This window comes from Hyalella azteca, unplaced genomic scaffold (assembly GCF_000764305.2).
Source record: "Hyalella azteca isolate HAZT.00-mixed unplaced genomic scaffold, Hazt_2.0.2 contig4602, whole genome shotgun sequence".
NCBI lineage: Eukaryota > Metazoa > Arthropoda > Malacostraca > Amphipoda > Hyalellidae > Hyalella > Hyalella azteca.
The window spans coordinates 155,882-179,531 of record NW_025934815.1 but is presented as its reverse complement, the minus strand read 5'-3'; the positions used below and the strand labels follow the sequence as shown (position 1 = coordinate 179,531).

The following is a 23,650-nucleotide window of genomic DNA, read 5'->3' as shown; positions in this document are numbered from 1 at the left end:
TTACTTTTCCATCAAGAGCTTCTACTATTGATTTTACTGCAGGCAATTCTTTCTCGAGAAAGTTGATATGCACCAAGACACCCTCTCTCACTAAATCTATTTTTTATAGGTCATTTCTGAATCCTTTACATGAACATCTATGATTTTTACGACCTCCTCGTCAATATAACTCTTGCATGCGGCATCCTTATCCTCAATAGGATAAGAGATATTTGCAAGTTTCCGATTATTCAGATACAAATTTTTATCAGCGTCAAGATATTGAAAGCCAATACCTGGAGGATCTCTTAGATGTGATATGGGTGTACTATTAATTCCTGTTCCAAATATATTAACGACGGTCATTTTAATAAAGTAACACTTCTAAAGCTTACAGACTTTCCTGAACTCGTGAGGCTACAAGATTATTTATACGATCAGTTAATATTTTGTTCATTTCAATGTCTTTATCAGTTACATTTTGTAGCATCAAGTTAAGCTGTTAATTTCATNAGCTGCGGTTTAATGCTGACAAGTGTAAAGTACTTCACCTCGGGAAGAACAATGAACAGCAAGATTACAGTATGAGAAGACATGGTTGCAACGAGAGAGTATTGATTGAAAAGTCTATTGTGGAAAAAGATCTCGGAGTTTATGTCTACAAGGAGCTAAAATTTTCTAAGCATGCTGAAACGCAAGCTAACACATCCAACAAACTTCTTGGATTAATCAGACGCTCATACGAGTTCCTAGATACAGAAGCGATGAAGCAGTTGTTTGTTGCTGTCGTGCGCCCGAATCTAGAGTTTAGAAACGTTGTGTGGTCACCGAGATTTTAAAAGGACAAAAATTTAATAGAGAATGTTCAAAAACGCGCAACAAGGATAATTCCAGGCTTGATGGGCATGTCCTATGAAGAAAGATTAAAGATTATGAAGCTTCCAAGCCTCAGTTATCGACGTCTGCGTGGGGACTTCATTGAAGTATACAAGTATACTCATGGTTTATACAAGGTCCCCAAAGGATTACTAGAATTTGAAACAAGAAGCAACACCAGGGGCCACAGCTATAAACTGAAAAACTACGCTGCAATTTCTCCACGCGACAAAATTTCTTCTCGCTTCGAATCACCGACATGTGGAACAGCCTCCCCGATGACATCGTTGGCGCTCCAAGTATGAACGCGTTCAAGAACAGATTAGATAAAGCTATGGAAAAATATATGTTCAGATTTGAAATGCCTAGCACCATATCGAACCCAGTGGAAGTCGAGTAGCAATTTCAAACTTTCGTCAGTCGTGAAAAGATCCGGTCAAATGACACGATTTTAGATCCTCTGTGTACGAGGCACGAAAAGGAAAAGAATCGGCGACAGGCCACATCAGGCCTACACTGCAGCGCCGAGATCACTATGTTATATGTTATGTTAAGTCCAATACGTTCCAGTTCCCTCTTTCACATCAATATTCAAAATTCCTCGCTCCGTTTTAAAAGGTGACCTAGGCAGTGTATCCCTCTGAGAAAATATCTCTTACTGCAGGAATTTTCAATACTCCCAAATTATGTTTCAAATCATGTTGTGTTAATGGTTTAATGGGTATTATTTTTTTGGTGGATTCAAGTAGAGACCTCCCGCACAATTTTTTTCGGTGAAGATTTTTTTTCGCTGGGATCAATCTTGAACCGGATCCCTTTTTAGCTTCCATTGCTTCATTATGTCGTTTCGTTTCTGCTATAAGTTTATCATCAGCTTTCTTCTTATTGACCACACTAGCTTTGGCAGAAGCCCCTCCTGCCGGAGACCCAGCAGCGCCTAGAGCTCCTAGGATAGCAGGAATTGAAAAGAAGAAACCTCTTTGCTTCTTTTGCTGATACTAAATAAGTTTTAGTTTTCTTACAAATCAAGCAACGTCCGCTCTTTGATATTTTATTATTTTTCGTCGTAACATACTGAGCATGATAATGTAGGTCGCACATGAAGGAAGAGATTTCTGTATTATGATTTATAAAGAGACTCCATTTTTTCGAGGGTTTTTTCTGCCCTTAAAAGGAGAATTTCTTTACAAGATGAATGTATTATGACTTACATTAGATAATATGAGTTAAAGTCATTGATATGCTATTCATATAGAATAATTTGAGATTTTTGCTTCAGCCAAATTTTAGAGGAACAAATTTCTTAGTTATTATATAGGCGGTTTCGCTAAAACGGTAAAACGCTTTCGCTCTATCGCTTCGTTGCCATCATAAATAAATCGCGGTGGTGGCGCTGTGTAGTGCCACCACCACGACTTATGTTCAGCAGTAAATGTATAGATGGCCGGGCTGCACGCGATAATTTAAATAATAAATCAAACTAATATGGAACCAATGTCCACAATTATTTTCTGTTCACCTCACATTTATTGTGGCCATGTTTTGAGAAGCATATATGTTTTCAACGTCACTGGCTTGAAAATTATAAGTTCGAGACTAATGACTACCCTCAGATTAATTAAATTTGTTGAGGAGTCTGCCTGGTTAGGAAGCAATTGCATTAGTTTATTGGTTTTTAATTTTTAGGTTATTTATAGATTTTTTGCTAACAAATAATCGCTACGTCAATTCGTGCTGATAGTTTATAACAAATTTGGAAGGAGTGTTCAAATTTCCAACTCTCCAAGTAAGTAAGATGTTATTTTCTCAAACAGACTCCAGAGCAAGCAGTGGGAAGAATGTCCTGGGCAGCAATTTTCCTCTCAAGTTCAGCGATGCTGACTTTAACAACTGCGAACTCCGAGCTGCCAGCTGCCTATCTGATAAAAAGCATGGCGAAAACGTCAGTGGTTGTCAGAGATGTGCAGATCGACGAGAATGCTTCTTACGACCTCTCTCCGGCAGCTTCCAAATGTAAGGAGGCAAAATCATCATAAAGTAATGTAAGAAACGCTAATATTTTGCTGCAAATTGACCAAGTATTCGAGACAGCTTTCATTATATAGTGCTCAATTGGTCAACTGGATACGGAAATCGGTATTTTACCGTGAAGCAAATAATTATTATATATAAATAATATTATTATTAATCATTAATAATAATACTATTAATATTAATATTATTATTGTTAATATTATAATTATTATTAATAATTATTATTCTTATCGTAATGATTATTGTTATTATTATTATACCAACCTAATTATACAGATTGCATTCAAGTTCCAGACTAAAATCTAATAAAATTTTGCTGATGATTGCTGTACCGATTTTAGCCGTATGAAAATTCGATTGAATTCGACGGTAGCACATCCAACACAAACAGTACAGAACAGGACGCAGAATTGAAGGTTAGTAACGTCATCATCGCCGAATATTTCATTACTGAACTAAACAAAGTTAAAAAGGTGTGTTCATAAGACTAGAGACATGGTAATTAGTCGACAATTCCTGTTATTGCATATACAGTGTCATGCTCGCAACTTCAGACTCTGACCTATAGTGACTTTTATCCTGCCTTTTGAGAAACTATATTATGTGCTATACGTAGACTGTACTGTATTGCTTAGTGAGAGGTAAGGCTGCTTCCAAGCCAATGCCGTTCATTTATGCAGGAGTGACTGCTAAACTTTTACACCCATATCTGGGTAAGCCTTTGATCAGACCCATCTGAAGTTGCCATTTGCCTTAATTTTTATATAACTAGACAAATTGTATAACAATTCGCTATTTCATTTTTTCTTCATTCATATAGAACAAGAATTAAATCAGCATTGCGTTATTGGCATCAGGTGAGATCGAACTTTCCCAAAAAGATTATCTTTTTCAGGACTGAACACTGCATCATTACATTGGCATGATTGACATTAAATTGACAGTGCAGGGTGCAGGTGCTTCTCTATGTCTGCTTTCACTGATACTCGCAGAATTACTGATCACGTGCTTTTTAACAAATTTTGCTGTGGGAGACCATATTAATATAGGACACATAATAATGAATAGGTCACATGGTTTACTGAGGAGAGCAGAATTCCCGGGAACGGATGCTAAGCGTCAAGCACGATAGATAGCAAACCCAATGGTGAGCTCCAGTGCAAGTTTTGCGACATCTTTTTAAAATGTGGATAAATCCGCTATTTGTCATTTCAGTATAGGGCAATGCCTGCTAGAATAGATTGAAACAAGCCTGGATATGGAATAGAATTATTTGAAATTAAAACTAAGAATTGAGTATCCCAAATATTCATACAGCTGGATTCGAGAATTATATAATACTATAATTAACATAATTTTTGTAACCACTCTAAAATTATCAATTCCGTACTTTTAAGAATCACTGCGTCATCAAAAGCCTGGCTTCCAAATATCTGAGAGATTTTCTTCCCTCTATAATAATAAAAGTTCACGGCCATGAAGGTCAATGAAACTCGCGTGACGTCTAACATTACTGTGCATTAACATTTTAATCACTTGCTACTTGGGTACAAGAAATGATAAGTAATAAAATAGCTCGAGGTTCCTTAAATAACTGCTTTAAAAGACACTGGGGATTGATATATAACGAATTTCAATTAACAATCGGCCTATATGATATATCATAAAACAAATTTTACTCGCAAACACATGGAGGCAAAATTAAAATCAGATATAGTTCAAGATTTTTAATATTATTTCATTCAAATAAATAGGTCAAATCAAACATTCATACTAATCAAACACTCTTCCAAATCAAACACCCCTTCAAATAAACACTCCATCACATCAAACACTCCTTCAAATCAAACACTCCTTCAAATCAAACACTCCTTCAAATCAGACACTCCTTCAAATCAAAAGCTCCTTCAAATCAAACACTCCTTCAAATCAGACACTCCTTCAAATCATAAGCTCCTTCAAATCAAACACCATAATACAATTATCTTTTCACACCTGTTTCATTCATGAGTAATATTTTATAAAGTTGGAGTATGTTAATAACGATAAAAATTGGTAATGTATGTAGCATAAATCTCCGGCCTGAGTGCATAAGTGACCGGCCTATGTAGCATAAATCACCGGCTGAGTCCTGAGAATGACACCTTGAGTCCAAATCACCTATTTATCAAAAAATTCATCCGACACAGTATTAGCACCAATTCATTCCAGTGCAAAAATGCCACAGCAATTAGGCCTTACCCCAAATCCATTAACATTTTCAAAATCTCGTCCCTCAGGTGCGTGTCGCGGGAGGTGCTTCGTCGACAGCCGCTGCATCGCGCACTCCTACAACGCCAGCGGCGCGTGCGCTCTCAGCGACAAGCTCGGGCAGACTTCGGAGTCCAGCGGCGCTACTTACCAGTACTCAGGTGAAGGGGTGTCTAGAGGTAGGTCTTGAACCCATGTCAGTTATTTACTTCTTTTTCCTGCATGTTCGATACTCTATAACTTCTTTATAACTAAAATTATTTTATTATTTAATATTCACTCTGTGAAGCTCAGAAGCTAAAAACATACGTTGTTAAAAAAACTGAGGATGAGCTTCCTGATCCAAATTAAGACCAAAGATAAGTAAATTCTGGAGCTTTCGCTTTGCAAATGCTTACAGCCTTCATAATTTCAGTTACAGAATTTAAATCATTCTCAGTGAAAAAAAATCATCTCAAGCAATTTATTCCTTACTTCATCAAAAATTTTATCTCGGTCACAGAACAGTTTGAGCAGAAACCTGACGGCGCGTTCTACAACAAGAAACTTTTCCTGACGTACACCGCTTGCGTGGCTCGGTGCTCTCATCCTGGCATGCGGATCCCCGTCGTCAAAACTCGAGCAACTTTCAATTATCTGAAGAGCGGTGAGAATTTTCTTTTAATTACTGATTGCAACTGATATTTCTCTATGTTACCAACACCAATGGCGGTATAAAATTTGCTATTTTAATAAACTAAAGCCATACTTTTATTTAAATTGTTCTTTTAGATCGGAAGATGTAAATTAGTGGGAAAAACCATTTTAATCATGTTACAGAATAAAGCTCGTGTTCCAATCATTTTCTACTCAATCATTTTCTTGCCGATGATATAACTTTCCCCAGACTTTTTTCAATTCATAAGCTACAGGGGTTGGTCAAAATAAAGGAAACACCTGAGAAATCCGCAAAATATATTTTAGTATGGTGTAGGTCAACCTTTTGCGGCAATTACACTCACAATTCTCCGATGAATTGATTCTTACAAGTGGTGAATTGTTTCCAAATTTCAAATATAATTTTAATCCATTCTTCAGTTAAAACTTCCTCCAACTCTTTCGAAGACGATGGCGGCGGGAATCGACTTCTGACTTACATCTCTAAAATCTAACATATATTTATATATATAAATGCTCGATTTCATTCAGGTCTTTTGATTGTGGTGGCTAAATGAGATGCTCAACTTCATTAGAATATTCCTCGTAGCATTTTTTAACAATTCCAGCTTCAGGAATTGGTGTATTATCAACACGAAACATATTGTTTCCTTCCGGAAACAGATTTTAAACAATTGGATGAACTTGGTCTTCCAAAATCCTAAATAGTCACGGCTGTTGATTTGTCCATGAAGAGAAATCATTGGTCCCCCGGATTTCCAAAGAATAGCACCCCAGATCATTACATTTCCCCCGCCATGTTTTACGGTTGGGAGGAAGCAGTCGGGATTAAATGACTCTTTTAGCTGTCTCCAAAATGACTCGACCAGTAGTTGGAAATAAGGCAAACGATGATTCGTAAGAGAAATTCACATTTTTACACTGATCGAGGGACCAATTATGGAGGTTTTTACATCACTCTAAACGCTGTGGATCATTTGCATTTGAAACCAGAGGCTTTCTAATTGCAGCTCTTCCGTAGAATCCAGATCTGCGCAGTTGTCGGAGGACAGTCTTTATGAAAACTGGGTTCACAGGTGTCCATTGAGGTCTGTAGTAATTTTAATAGCCGTGGTCTTTCAATTGTCCCTCACAATTCGATTTACATAGGTAACGACGGTCTCTCTCAGATTTTTGGCCAGACCCTTTGACTCGCTGAGGAAGCTTTTCATTCTCTTTCAAAAGCAGTCACTACTTTTAATTAAGACGGTACACAAGTTCAAAAATTACTATATCAAAATTTCAAGCGTTTCTCTTATTTTGTCCAACCCTTGTATATTTATTCCTAGTTTTATAACAGATCGAAACATATGGGTTGGCCTAAAGAAAGAAGCCAATGGTGTCTTCCGTTGGTCTGACGGCAGCGAGCTCGACCTGACGATGTCGAGCCCGCCTGTGCAAGACCAAAACCAAAAAATCTTCGTGATTTGGTATGGAGTATTCAACGACGCCCCATCTGTTTACCACACTGCAACATGCACGTGCCAGGGTGTCTTCGTCAACGTTCAAGCTTGAATAACATGAGCATTTGGCTTTCACGCTCGACTACGGCATCATGAGTGTATTGATCCTCTGATCTTTGTTTTTCATCTTTTAATATACCTAAAGACCAAGTTCTACCCTCAATCCTGTGCGGATATATGGAAGAAATTCTTCGTCATGTTTACTACCTTCCACGTTGATGCCCGTGTGTGGAGTTCTTAATTATTCATTTCAATGACAAGGGTGCGGTGAAACGACGATTACACAAATGTTAAATCTTATGGGTGTTTCGGAAAAGCAATATCCTTCTGTAATGATCTTTTGTGCCGTGGTTAAATAATGATCTCGAGTTAACACAATTATTTTAATTTTAATGAAAAGTGAACACTTAAAGTCTTAAATTAAGAACATTGAACAAAGTTAACTTGAACATATGGGCATCGTTATAGGGTACAGAACTATCTTCTTTCATAAGCCAGGGCACAGCAGTAGCACTGTAGATGTTCCTCACAACACAGTAACAGACTATATAAGCACAACACTGAATCTTCTTGATAGCTTCTTGTGATCTTCTATCCGGGTTGACTTCTCCCTCTGCAGTTGTCTGAATTCACAAACTAGTCCTTGCTTTGGTCCCACAACAAGTCAGCTCTGAATTCTTACACTGCTACGGGATCGTCAACACCTTAACTTATTCTACGTCCTGCACATTAGTTACCATTGTTCTTATTCTCCCGCTGTTTCCCACACTACACCTGAATATTCAGCTAATATCCCTACTCCTTCGGTGTGATTGTATATGTTAAAATTATTTATCGGGAATAATTTTATCGGATAATTGTTTTGTGACCTAGTAAATGATTTTATTTAATATGAAGTTTTGCTCCACGCAATAAATGCACTTAAATTAGAACACCAGAACTTATCAATATCATTCGATTTGTTCGAGTGCATCTTAGACGAAATAAGTTTGTCAACTATCAAGAAGAATTCATTCTCAAATTTTCGCTTTAAATGCTTCAAATTCTCAAAATTAATATTGAAGAAATTTGCAGCATGATCTATTTGAATAATTTTCTCGATCAATTGAGATGATGCATCACTAATGTAATCTCACTTACTAAGGTAATCGTATGTAAACGTCTTCAAGAACAAAAACAAGTGATACCGTTGTATCATATAGAAAAGATATTGGTGCGCATGTCATTTTATTACCTTTCCAATTGTTATTATAGTTATTGGTCCGCCTGATATGTGGGCGCATACTGGTGCAGGATATACACATGAGACAAGGTCGTCCAATCTTTGTAGATCCTTGCACACAAATATTAGATTTAAACAACTGAGCGATATTTTCGGACTATAGCCCCACTAAGAAAAGAAGAAAGAAAGTAGACTTAAGTTCACTGAACATTATGTTTCTGGCCTCTAATAGAGGCCAGAATTAGAGAACATTATGTTCTCTAATTCTAAATGTTATTAGAGAACATTATGTTCTCTAATAACAGACCTGTGACTATCAAGATACTTCACTATCCCCCATTCATTACCTGCATTAATTTAAACTGTTTGAATTCGTTAATAGTTTAGAAGACACCTGCCCACAACCTCATACAGTCACCCTCGAAATTCCACTATGGTGAAGACGAAAGAGCTGTCGGAGGACATCAGAAACCGAATTGTAGACCTGCACAAGGCAGGGAAGACTGAATCTGCAAGAGGCAAGCAGCTTTGTGGGAAGGAATCTACTGTGGTAGCAATAATCAGAAAATGAAAAACCTACAAGACCACTACTAATCTCCCTCGATCTGGGGCTCCACGCAAGATCTCAGCCCATGGGGTCATAACGATCACAATACCGGTGAGGAAAAATCCCAGAACCACAAACGGGGATCTAGTGAATGACCTGCAGAAAGCTGCGACCAACGTTACAAAGGCTACCATCAGCAACACGCTACGACGCCAGGGACTAAGATCTTGCAGTGCCAGACGTGTCCCCAAGTTTAAGCCAGCCCATATCCAGGCACGTCTCAAGTTTGCTAGAAAGCATTTGGATGTTCCAGAAGAGTACTGGGAGAATGTCATATGGTCAGATGAAACCAAAGTAGGACTATTTGCTAAAAACACAACTCGTCGTGATTGTGAGAAGTGAGTGCGGAGTTGCATTCAAAGAAAATCATCCCAACTGTCAAGCATGGGGCTGGCAACATCATGCTTTGGGGCTGTTTTTCTGCAAAGTGACCAGGACTGCTGGTCCGTGTAGATGAAAGAATGAATGGGGTCATGTCTCGTGAAATTTTGGGTGCAAACCTCCTTCCATCGGCAAGGGCAATGGAGATGAAACGTGGCTGGGTCTTTCAGCATGACAATGATCCCAAGCACACTGCCAGGACAACAAAGGAGTGGCTTCGTAAGAAACATTTTAAGTCCTGGAGTGACCTATCTAGTCACCCGATCTCAACCCCATCGAAAACTTTTGGAGGGAGTTGAAAGTCCGTATTGCCCGCTGACAACCCCAAAACATCACTGCTCTAGAGGATATCTGCATGTAGGAATGGCCAACGTACCAACAATAGTGTGTACCAGGGCTCCCAGCGCTGGGTTTTTCCACCCAGATCTGTTTTTTTTGGCCGTCACCTGGGTGTCTGGGTGTATTTTTCTTTTAAATTGCAAAATCTGGGTTTTTTCGTTATGTAAGTTAATTTTAGTTAATTATATAATTGAAATATTCTCAATGCCTTAAATTTCATTATGCAGTCATTACACAATGAATGGAGCAACGGACTAACCAGACTGTATATTTTTCCCTAGCTGACAGACGGTACTGGTATTGTCCGCGTTCATTACCAGTCAAAGTAAAGGTTCCCAAGTGAGTCAAGTCCCAACTTCTCGTCGCACACTGCACATTACCGCGCTCGCTATTGACAAGTTACAGTTGTGTCGTACGTTAAGTTTTACTGTTGCTTATGTACCTATCGGTGCTGTTAAATAAACATATAGTGAACAGTGAAGGCCCCGAAAATGGCAAGTCCACCTAGAAAAGTAGCTAAAAAGTGGTACAAACAGTCTTTTAAAGAAGAGTGGTTACATGAAAAAGACTTTGAGGAGTGGCTGCAAGAAGATTCGAAAGAAAAAGGTGTTTCCTATTGCGCATGTTGTAAAACTCAAATTAAAAATGCTAATAGATCCATCCCAAATAAAAATTAAGAGTGGAGCACCTATGTTTTTAAGATGGCTATAGGCGGACGCCAAAGATGGAGCAGCTATGAATTATACAGTGAATTAAGGGTGGCGTGCACCACCTTTACCATACCTATAACCTGCCTATGGCCCCCCTAAACGTAAAGCTCTCCTTCCGCCAATAACTACCCATTGGCACCAGTGGCACATTGATGAGCCAGGCGTGGCCACTTTTAAAACGAAGTCGATAAAAACTTTAAATTTATTTTCTGATCCGATGCGTATGTATTTACTGACATAGTTCCACACAATCACCATCCTAAGGGCTGCGTATGTAATCTACCATTATAGTACAAGTAACAATGTCAGACATGTAGCAGGAACAAATTTTCAGAGTACCATACACATACCTCGTGAGAAATAGAGTTGAAGAAACTCCCTGCCTGCAGGATTCGAACTCCGGTCTCCCCCACGCGAAGCAAAGCCTTTACCGATGAGGCACTAAAGTAATTTTAAAATATTTGACTGAAGTATTGCAAGTATTAATTTCATCAAATGGCAGAAGTTAGTGCTACCATCGTGATGATTAGATCGTTTCATCAACAATTTTATTTGAACAAGCTGCTAGATTATCGTGAATATATTGATAAGTAGAATATTACTGTAACATTACTATTACTAACAAATGAGATCAGTAAAAATAAGCTACTGCTCCAGTAAGAAATTTACATTAACGGCAAATGATAACTAAAATGAATTCCATTCAATTTTCATTCGAATCCAAATGGCCTACGAGTGCCGATAACAGGTCATCATTCCCGATATGAGTGATCTAAAGCAATTAAAGACCTTAAAATTGAAATGAAAAGAACTATAAAATGACAGTCGACGTAATGCAAAGATTCTGAAAGTCACAAGAGAGCAATCTCGGAGAAAATTTAGTTATATTTGTCCTGTAATGACTCAAGGGTTGCTTAGTGAATCAGCCATTCGACTCGTGGCACGGAGTTACACAATGCATCAGACAATTGATAAAGGACTATCAACTATAAAGCGTATCTCGTTGAAAGAAAAATCACTGATATGACAAGAAGAAAACAAGTAGCTAAGGGGTTGCCGCTGCAATTAGTCCAGTCTCGATCCTTCCGAATCAGTCCCGTAGTGTAAACGGGCCTTTATATAGGGCCAGTATCCGGTACATATAGGGAGTGGCGGCAAGTAAATTCAAACATGTTTGATTCATGTCAGGGTCATGTAAGCTGTTAGTGTGACCACTAGACTGGCTTGAAGTAAAACAGCCAAGATTTGTGCATATAGGTATGTTCTGTTTAGAGAAAAAATTATATTCATGTCAAAAGATCTGCTGAATCGCTGCTTTCCATGCCACTGACTTGTATAGAATTCAGAATGGATGGCTATGAAGGAATCTTTTATTTTTCAATTATATTAATAAATCTGACATATTATTCAGTGAAAATAATTACCTAAATAACTTGTTTTCTTTACGTCACTCACAATTTGATTGAATTAAAAACAAATATATGCATAATGAATTTGTACTTTCTCTTTACTTATGATCTGAAAAAGAAGACAGAGAATTTTGTCAAGACGAGTTTCAAGCTTTTAATTTCATGATTTTATGCCACAATTAAGCAATAAGAATGTTTTAGGCGTGTTTCAAATTATTAATTGTTTACTGGTAAGTTTTAATTTTAGTTATTAAACTTGTGTCGCTATACGATGAGCAATAATAATGCTAATAGGCTGAAAACGTTCACCCGACCAGTTTTTTTACGGTACGGCCTCTAACGACACTGACAGCTAACATGAGAAAAACATTTGCAGCTTAAATGATCGCATGGGAGCCTACGGTCCCGTGCAAACGAAATTTATATTCAAATTCGACCGTTCATACCTTGTAATAAAATATTTTTTACCAATAATTCGATTCAATAATTATATATATATTTTTTTAGTCAAAGCATCCTGTGCATCCTGTTTCAAGTTAGCGATTCCTCCGAGAAATATCAACATGCCTTTCATTTTCAGTCTGCTCCAGCAGCCTTAATAATTTTAAAACATTAATATAAATGAGATATTACATTGTCCAATGTTGTGACCTCTTCAGGAGTTCCCTGACCCCGCAACGGCCGCTAATGTCACGTGTCGTGATGATGGCAATCATCAAAGATGATGGCAATCATCATGATGGCAATCATCATCTTTCGAGATATTCATCAATATTGCCATTGCCGTCAGAAAACAAATTTATAATTTCAGATTTATTATTTCCCTTATCGAAAGCGTTCTTCAACAACTTATAAAAAAAAAAGTTACGAGCTAACATCACCGTTAGGTTTTGATGAATACGTGTTCCAAGTTTCATAGAGCTGCGTTCATTAGTTTGGGAGATATTACTTGATAATTGAATTTGGAGATTGGTCGTGAGACCGGCTACAAGTCCGGCCGTAAATTAGCCCGAGACGTCCTAGGTTTCTAGTGCTGAAACAGCTAAAACAGCTGAAAAACACAGTGGTTCACTAAATGGGGTTCTATTTATGAAATACACATTGGTGTTTAGCCTTTCTCTTTTAAAATTGCAGCGTACTAAATTTCAAGAAAGAGACGTATGTCTGTGGGGGGCGCTAGAAATTCACTAGGGAGCCAAAGGGGGCGCCAGCCTGAAAAAGTTTGGGAACCACTGATCTAGGTTATCTGCCCCAGCCTCTTGGATGGCTATCAAGACTTCTGCCAGTACCTCATCACTGAGGCATGAATGCTTCTGGATTACAAGTTTGAGTTCATCTATTAGTTACAGAATCTCTGAAATTTCTGGAACAGATTAGTTGGGAAGAGTAAAAGTTGTTATATCCAATATTAGATTTAGTATTTAATGCAGACATAATTTTTTTACCCCTACCTTGGCCTGGTTGAAGAAAAAAGTTTTTAATAGTGAACAATGATGTTTTGATAAATTTTTTAATATTTTTTATTAATTTTTTTATTAAAGTAGCAAACCACATTAACAAAATCTCATGTAATAAAATAAATTTATAAGCTGGAATGAACTTTTTAACCTGCCACTTTTCAAACTTTTTTCTCTGGATGGAGACTGGCTTTTAAATTTATTTAGGAAAAATTTCAACTCGTATACAATGAAAACTGTTTAAAAATGAAAAAGGCAACTACAGGCATTGAATACACAGGCAACTACTACACATAATTCAATCGTTTAACATTGTCAATGAAATTACTCTGTTATTGGCATTTGTTTTATGGTGAAAAACAATTTATTGTTCATGACATAGATAAGAGGAGCACATGAAGTATCAGTATATTTGACACACATGATTTTATTAGATTTTTTCAATTCTTACAATCCTATTTCTCTGTGATAGTCAACACTGTGCAGTTCAACAATGAAGTACACTATAGTATCCTTCATTAATACAATGAGAATTTTTCCAACTGCTAAATTTGAACCACTGTTTGGAAGGAATACCATCAATCCTCGAGTGTACTTAGTACCATGAAGTGTGATGGCATCCATTTCAATTGAGTTTTGATCGCATCCCTTTTCTTCAACTGCTTTCTGTATTTCTTGGCAATAAAGATCTCCTTGGCATGGCAGAGCCTGGTGATGTGTGACGTTTGATTTAAAAATATTGCCGGAGGATAAATATGCTTGGAACATTTGATGTTTGGTGGCTAGTGTTTTCTCTATCTTGATAAAATTTTTCAGAGAATGCGCACATTTCCGGAAATATGAATGTTTACTTTCAAATCTCATTGACCAGACATGAATTAAGGGTCCGAAAGCAAGTGTTAACTGGAGGTAATGCATCAAATAGTGATGCTTAGGGCGGAGTGGGGTCTCAGGGAATAGTTCAGAACGCTGTGTGAGGTACTCACATATACAATAATGAAGGTGTGCAACTTGACTAACGGAAATTATTGGTGCTGTTACCAACTCGAAAATTTCTTTTAGAAGTAAGTAAGCTTCCCAAACAGGATCAGCCAAGTCCATTACACATGCTCCAATAAGAAGAGGCAGCATTTTTTTTTTTCGCAGAAACACCCAATTTTGAACTGCATGGCCACTTAGTTCATTTTTCTTCAAATTAATTTCTGCTGGTTTATCCTTGGCATCACATGATAAGTACTTGAAATAGTTGATGCAGCGATTTAGGTATGTCACAGAAAACCAATTTTTTACATGAATGAAGTACTTAATGAAAAGGATCAAGTCAAAAGCCACAACACCTTCAAACAGGTCATGTCCTAGGCATGGTGGTAAACCAGGGTTGCAAACATGGAAATGAGCCAGTGAATTAAATACAGAATTAGATTTAATACCAAATGAGGGTAGTTCAGAAAGATTTTCCACACACTGCTTATAATTCTCTACAGTTCGATTAGGCCCAAGGAAAATAGGGTAAGCTTTGAATTCTTCCTTGCTGATCAGGCAATACCTACAAAAGTGGCTGCCTGAGAAGCTCTTTAAAAACCCACCAATGGAATGGGATCCTAGATTATCCCCAGTGATGCATACAATGCTGCCCTTCACATATTCTCCATCCAAAAGTAAGCCAACATTTTCCAAATTCTTTATGTCCTCAATCAATGGCCTGAGAATTGTTTCAAAACCAAATATTTTCACATTTTTTTCTTTGACAATTAGTGCCAATTGAATATGATCAACACTGGATCTCAAGCTAGCTGGCAAGTTGTCTAATGAATAGTACACAGCCAGAATTTTATGCTTTGTTTTGGCAGAACCTAATGGGTTCACTATTTCAAAAGCATCTTGATAAAGAACGACTTGTAAGGTCTTTGAATTTGATTGAAAAAATTGGTTTGCTTTGTAAGATGCTCCATCTTGTAGGTCAGATAAATTGTTAGAGGATTCTATAATGAATCTCAAATTTGAAAAATTTTCAGTACAGAAAGATTGCAGAGATTGAGTTATGGGCACATAGTACATACATTGCTCTCTTTGGAGTTCATTAAACCCTAATTTAACTTCTATTGGAGGAACATATTTAAAGTTAGATTGATAAAATACATTTCTAGTATGACTTGAGCGTAGAGGTGCTGAAATACACTCTGATATGAAACTTTGGTTAATTGCTTCTAAAATCAATTTTTTATCATTTTCAGCAACGTTGAGAGACTGCAACAAATCAAACACCTTCTGGCTGCTCATTTCATGATCCATATCAACAATCTCTTGAATTTCCTCGGCTATCATTTGGATTACTGTCACAGGAATGAGATGCTTTGCCTCTAACTTCATGTAGAAGCTAGCCAAGGTCAGCATGAATTTGCTTTTGTAATCTTGCAAGGGTGTTGGATTTTCTTTTTGAATGGCATTTTCTTCTTCAAAATCAGTCATGTTACTACCATCAGTGCAATCCAATCGGCCATGTGGTGTAGGACATGTAGCATTTTTTTCACCTGGATGATGACGCATGATGTGTGAATTAAAACTAGTATATTTTTTAAATGATTTAGTACATCCTTGAAAAGGGCATTCGACAGTTTCTAATTTTTTAAGGTGCATGCGTACATGTTCAATTATGCTTTGGAAATCATCGTTTCTGTAGTAGCAGTCAACAATTCCAAAGGAATATTGAGTGATTTTAGCATGCAGTCGTTTCCCACTGAAATTGTGGCATCTGTACATGTGTGACTTAAGGTTCACAAGTTTTTTAAACACTTCACAACACTCAGAGTACCCACACATAAATTGAAAGTTGGGCAAATTACGATGTAAACTACAATGCTGTAGATAATTCTTAAGGCTTGTTGATGCTTGGTTGCAAAAGTTGCAAATAAATTCCATTTTTATGCTTCATAAATTGGTAGAGACAAAGAAAGAACAGTGATATTATCCTATTAAAATAACAAAATTGTATTTTTATTTGTGATGCAATTTTAAATTAAAGGGCAAAAATTGGGAGTGGAGAAATGAAGAAAAAATTCGATGTAGATTTTGTTATAGTATGTAAAATATTATCAAATAGGGTTATTTCAAGCAGAAACTAATCAAAAAGCAGTAGAAACAGCTTGCTTTATTTTCATTTCATAACTGTCATATGTCAAATCCCTAAAATATTGAGAGATTATATAACAATTCAATTTTAGATTATTCTCCAAATATTATTACGTACTTAATGGTACTTTCAATTTTCTCATCACAATTCACACTAATCACACAATTTCTCATCACACACTGATCACATTTTAGGTTCAATTCTCAGAACCAGTTATTCCCAATTTCTATGCATAAAGCCCTGATTATATTCTATTAGTCTGATCATGGCAATATTAGTAACAATATTATTGTACTAAAATAATTCTAACAAATTCATACAATTTGATTAGCAGTTCATTGAATAAGTCAATAAAAATCAACTTTAAAGTCTTACCTATAATGAAACATTTTTGACAATTTGAATTTGGCACCCATTCATTTATTTGTACTCAAATGCATAGAATTTCTATTCTACAACTATAAGCACTGAATATTAAAGGCCTAGGAGGGGAATTTTCTCACCACTTTTTGAGCAGCACAATTCTTGGTATACCTTACTTATTTCAAAACTAATTCTTCACAAAAGTGCATGATGAAGCTGCTAACATGCAAGATTCAGGTTAGCTATTTCTGAAATTTTTGAAAATATATCACTTTAGAGCTGCAAGTATAATTTCAGTAATAAGTAGATACTTGCCAATCTTGTATGAATCATTCAGATTTCAGATAGATAAACAACGAATACGTTCTGAACTCTCTAAACTACTCTGAACTCTGAAGTAACTAGTCCTAGTATTACACTACTACCATCAATATCAATCAATGACACGTGGCCGCTACTCATCTGCTACTGCACTTAACTCGCCGCTCGTCCATATAAAACTCTGTAGTAATGGTCAGACTTATCATCTATTTACATGGTTGAAATACGACATAAATCACTTAGTTCTTTCTTTTCGAACTTTTCTTTCAAACTTTGTTTACTATTGCAAAATAGATCTTTCCTACTCAACGCCGAAGACTTGAGTGTTGTGGCGTGGTTAGGCATTACGTAGCGCCACGTTGCGGTATAGGCTAGTCGATTAGTGGCAGTGACAGTCGATTTACTAGTAGCTCATTGGCCCTTATATATAGATTATCATTTAATTTGTGTCAGTATACCACGAATTTGATAGTTTTTCACTTCATTTTTAACACAAGTCACTTTTGTCTGAAGATTATAGGGCCATGGGGCGACAGGCCATGACAATTCGACTAAGCCGCACGGCGACAATGGTCGACACTCGACAGCGATGTCTTCGGACACTGGACACTCTGGACAGTGATGTCATAACTAAAATAATACACCTCAGTTGCACACCAGAATACCTAAAACTTGCACAAAAAACGCCCAGTAAATAACTTTTATAAATCATGCGACACCTGCAATAAGTAGGCTTAATTATGTGCACGAAACAATGCCGGCTTCTACTCAAGATGGCGCCAAGATGTGATCTCAACTGTCGACTGTGGCGCCACCTCGCGCCTAAATTTAACAAAGAAGTTATTGTCACGTTATGCCAAATAACGTGAAACTCACTGCAAGAAACCACAGTTATCTGACTGTTTTTCACCGTTTTTTCTAACAGTGCATCCACTGAAACAAAATTCGTTTATTCATAGCGAACGATGGTTCAGCTCAGAGTAAAGGCTACGGAAAAATGCTTAATAAGCATTGAAGTTTCATAGTATGAACATTGCACCAATAATGACAGCGGTTTGATTCGAAATATTTTCACCAAGAATATTATTGCGTGAAATAAGGAATTGATATCACTCGATGATTTTAAATGTCAGGCGTGAATTACGTGCATCACTTCGAGTCACTATTTTCTCTAGCCTAATCTTTAATCTTATGCGTCCAAAAGATATCGGAACCACTCAAGTAGAAATTTAGACTCAAAATCGAAATAATTATCTGCCTGTAGGAGCAAATTTCCCTAAATAATTAAATTCCACTATCGAAGTAAGCGATAGAAAGCAGAATTTGTATTCGTATCCCTCTGCGTATAAATGATACCTTTTTGACAAGCAAATTACCTTCGGTGGTTCACAAGAGATTTGTCTGCAATGTGCCATAGATGTTTCAGACCCTATAAATCATCCATGATTCATCGATGACTCCCACCTATACTCGACACCTTTTCGATTTATAGGTGTTTTATAGTCGATTTTCGGCAGATCTGGCCACCCACCGTTACGCCACCAATAATCTACTATCGCCACCTATAATCATCGGTGCGCCACCCTTAATTTTTATTTGGGATGTTGATTGCACATTGTAAGACTGCGAAGCATCTCAGCACGAAAGAAGCTTATGCAGCTACTAAAATTTATTTATTTATTGAGAAATAGATTCCCAAGGAGAGTGATCAAGTTGCAAAGGCAGAATAACTTATATCTGCTTATATTGCTTAACACAATGTGCCATTCGCGCATGCAGATCATCTAGTAGAAGTGTGCAAGAGAGCGTTTCGTGATAACAGCATTGCTAAAAATGTAAAACTTCATGCAGCAAAAGCTTCATATCCTATTCAGGAAGGAATTGCTTATCATGAAAAATGGGATACTGTTGATCAGTGTAGAAATGAAAAGTTCAGTCTGATAATCGATGAGAGCACAGACATCCGTTTCACAGGTATTAGCTGTTGTCGTTAGATATTTTGATGTTGAAAAAAATGATGCATGTGATAGTTTGCTTGACTCTATTGTTGTTGAAGATGGAAGTGCCAGTGGTTTATGCAACGCTGTTGAAACGACTCTGAATGAGAAAAAATTCATTTTTCAAACATTATTGGATTTGGAAGCGATAATTGTTCTACTATGATGGCAACAAGAGGGGCTTTCAAACCCAATTGAAGAAATACATTCCCTCAGTTGCTTATGTCATTCTTTTGCTCTTTGCGTAAGTCACCCTGTGAAAATGTTGCCATCCTATGTCGAATCATTTTTAAAGAATATTACCTTCTATTTTTTCCCGGAGTAGTAATAGAAATAGGGATTTTACGCTCATCCAAGAGCTAACCAAGACAGAGACTCACATAATACCAAATTTAGCAGCAGCCAAATATTTATAATTCCATCAGAAGTAAGTAAAATTACAATATTTTTGATGAAATTTGTTGTCTGGGTTTTTTCCCGCAAAATCTGCAGAATCTGGGTGTTTTTCAGCAACCATCTAAGTTTTTCTCAAATTATTGGCTGGGAGCCCTGGTGTGTACCAACCTTGTAAAGACTTGCAGAAAACGTTTGACCTCTGCCTTTGCCAACTAAGGATATACAACAAAGTATTGAGATGAACGTATGTTACTGACCAAATACTTATTTTCCACCATCATTTGCAAATAACATCTTTAAAAGTCAGACAAAATGATTTTCTCAACTTTTTTTTACATTTTGTCTCTCATAATTGAAGTTTGCCTATGATGTCAATTGCAGGCCTCTCTCTTCACTTTAAGTGGGAGAACTTGCACAATTGGTGGCTGGCTAAATACTTATTTTCCCCACTGTATATCTAGTCCTCACTGCTGACCTTTTAGTTCCATATGATAATAAAATGACACTTCATTTTCTTTATTGACGAGGACATGTCTGAATGCAAGTGTGCTGTACCAACCATTTTTAGAACATAATGAGAGGGAAAAAATTATTGTTAAATGACTTGCTTCGTCAACATTAAAATTACTTTGATGTTTCTGTTTTAGAAATGGAATGTAAAGCTTCAAGTATTTTATATGACTGGGATAAGGTTTATGCAAGCGAGATGTCGAAAATTGAAAATCGCAATCGTGCGTCGCATCTTCCAGTTTCATCATGAGTCGATTAGGTGCAGTTCCATTCATAGCGAACGCTGGGCTTTTGAAACATAAGCTAAAATTTTTACCAAACCAGCAGCTGCATGGGCCTCGGCAAACATCAGATTGCATTGTGATGAAACGTTCGTTTCAGTAAACTGATCGCAAACTGAAAAAAAAAATCCTGAAGAAATTTTGTGACAAATAGAAATTTCTCAGCATAGCAGAATACGATAAATATCAAAATTTTGACGCTTAAGCCTAGGCCAAAATTATGTCAGGAGTTATACCTATGTAAAATAGAAAACGTGATATCCGCCTCCCACCATCGGCAGTTGGCCACGTCACCATCAGTGACGTCACAACGAAGCCATAAATAAGCCGGCCCGAGGCGCAGTCAGACAGCCTATGTCAGCCTATTAACATGCAACTGCGGTGCTTGCTGACAGCTCCGGTCAATCCTCTAAACCTTCGCACCATCGAACTGTCAATAGTGAACAATTAAGAGTAAAGTGGTGTTTCACTCCCTTCCTGCCGTCAGTCAAAGAGTAGGATGATGATCAAGACTAACCAGAAGCCTCAGGACTTCAATTAAGTATTCAACGCCATAGGAAGCCTCAGGTCCGGCCACGAAGTAGCAAAAGACCTGACAATTATAAAAAAATTGCAAGGCATTCTGTGCGAAACAATTAATCACGTGACGGATATCCTCGTGGCTGTTAAGATACAAGAACGAGGAAACCTTTGTTGAAGTGCGTGGGTGCAACATTCTAAATTTTGTTACGCCAAATCACAACTGGTATGCTGAGTGGTAATCTACGAATAACTAAAATGGATCCTTGTGCGCACTTACTCTACGATTGAATCTGATAAAGTTCGTCTTTTTTCCTTTGGGTAACACATCCAACAAAATGCAACCTTTTATTAATTTAAAAAATACTTCTTAGAAGATTTTTATTAAAATATTTTTCATATTTTAAATCCCTTTTGAAGAAGGAACGAATTAACGGATCGAGCCCAACTTATGTTAGTCTTTTCAGGGCTATTTATTGAGCGTTTCCCATAAAAACTTTGCACAACAGTATTTACACCCAGCCGATACAGCGCCGATACATACAATTGCGTCACTGGCACGCTCGACTGTTTTCAAGTGCGGCACGTCAGATCTGCTAATATTAGTCACTAATGACACTTGGCTGCAAACGCAAACACGAGTGAATTAAATTTGGCTCCGAGTACACTTTGTTTTTGTTGTCCCAAGCATACTTATATGCATACTTGGCGGGAGCTTGACGAATCAATTAGGACCCCAGTTTTTGGCGCTCACTATTTGGCGTACGGTACTAATTCTAATGCGGTGACGCGTTGTCGGATGGCTAGAGCGACATCTGGCGACCAAAAACCTAGACAGTTCTATAAGGCTCTGCTAAAAAAGAAATCATATGTATGTTTTTCCGACTATAACATCAATTTATGAAAGTATAGATTTCATTATTTGTTCGTATCTTAGACTGCCCATAATTTAAAAAAAAATCTATTTAATAATTAATATAGTCCATGAGGAGAAATTTTACAAATAAATCATATGTATGTTTCTCCGACTATAACATCAATTTATGAAAGTATAGATTTCATTATTTGTTCGTATCTTAGACTGCCCATAATTGAAAAAAATCTGTTTAATAATTATTATAGTCCATGAGGAGAAATTTGACAAAGAATGTCTTATTCGTGGAAAGGATGTTTAATAAAACAAGATATGTGTGAATCACACTAGCACCAATACCTGACGATATTCACAAGTAAGCCGGCATCAAGCAACAGCCAAGCCTCGTCCACATAGCCACTTTGATGTCTGGACGCGTGCTACGGAAATATCGCGATCGCGACCGGTGAAGAGGGCGTCGCGATAGCGATTGGAAATTACCGCAACTCAAAATACGATGCATCTTTCAGGACCAAAGTCGTGTGCATTAAATGGATATGGCATGTTTCGAAATGACAGATACATAATTTACCATATTAAACTTTGTTTTGGGGCCATTTTTACAATATTTTACAGATTACATCCATAATGGCACAGAGTCACCATGCAGTTTATACACAGAGAAAAATACCTCCATTTGTTCATCCAAGTCACAGTATACCCGCAGCGTGAAAAAACGCATCAAGAGCAGTGAATTTAAACTAAAGGGATATTCGTGTGGGAACGGACAGCAAAAAACTCAACGGTGTGGTATAGAAATTTCTACAAAGTTGAGTTGTCTCTCCGTGTAATATGAAAGGCTTTTCACGATGTATGAAAATGCAACCTAGGATTCTGTTAAAAAGGAGATTCTTGAATTCTGTGAATAACGTCATTAACGTCATAGAGTGACCCATGCGGCTTCCAATTGTGCACGCAGCAACGGTCGTACGGCCCTGTGGCGGCTTCCGAGGGCGGCCACATTTTGAGAACATCCTGACAAAATTAATCGGTCGGATGCCACCCAGGGACGCAACGTGTAATAATCTAATAATTTCAGTAGAAATAAAGCTAAATATTTTCAATTTACACTTTATAAGTCAAACAATTCCACTTCATTCTGGCTAGCCCTGAAAACATCGTGATATGAATGAACTTTTGATGCCAATATTATATCAATTTCACCAGTTCAATGTTCTGAATTTCAAGGTTTAATATTCTGACCGCCTGACTCGTCGGAGGTCGATGGTGGTGAGGGCCAATCAATACAAGACTCATTGTAATTATACTTAGCTTCTCACAGCATGAACTCCTAACTATTAAGGAAATATTTAAAATCCATCACATTGGCAGGGTCGCTATAAATTTTTTATAATGCAATGCGAATTGTGTCTGTCATTGTCAAACTTGATATAATGAAACGGTTACTTAATGGGATGATGATCTTCAAGTCTATTGGAGCGCTGCAAACGCTACAAAAACATCGTTTTTCACGATTATACGTTGTTTTCTCAAGAACACGAAATAAATATTTCTTAGTATACTCTTCATATGAATTTTACACAAGTAATACATTTTTGGACTTGATTAAAAGTCAATTTTCATTTCACCCAAATAAACCAACCCTAACCAACAGTTTCCCGTATATGAGATAATAATACTTCGCCCAGCCTTGTTAAGTTTTGGGTTAATTTTGCAATGAGAAAAGCAATAAGTGTAGTAGAAGCACAGTACCCTAACAAAATTAAGATACGGTCACGACTGAAATAGGTAACGCCAAGGACTCGAAGAGCACGTAAATAAGTAAACGTAAATCTA

General features: G+C 37.2%; 1 protein-coding gene across 1 annotated transcript; it reads left to right on the top strand.

Moving 5' to 3' along the window:
* Nucleotides 1-2,786: 2,786 nt before the first annotated feature.
* LOC125177739 lies at nt 2,787-7,350 on the top strand. Its single transcript, XM_047880068.1, has 4 exons — nt 2,787-2,868; nt 5,169-5,300; nt 5,642-5,785; nt 7,136-7,350. Exons 1-4 carry the CDS (start codon nt 2,787-2,789, stop codon nt 7,348-7,350), a joined length of 573 nt encoding a protein of 190 aa, XP_047736024.1.
* The last annotated feature ends 16,300 nt before the right edge of the window (nt 7,351-23,650 follow it).

Excerpts from the sequence above, each read along its gene's own strand:
- LOC125177739 (XM_047880068.1), top strand. The coding sequence starts at position 2,787 with ATGGCGAAAACGTCAGTGGTTGTCAGAGATGTGCAGATCGACGAGAAT. Across the intron at positions 2,869-5,168 it reads CTCTCCGGCAGCTTCCAAAT|GTGCGTGTCGCGGGAGGTGC; the intron begins GTAAGGAGGCAA and ends CTCGTCCCTCAG. Across the intron at positions 5,786-7,135 it reads TTTCAATTATCTGAAGAGCG|ATCGAAACATATGGGTTGGC; the intron begins GTGAGAATTTTC and ends GTTTTATAACAG.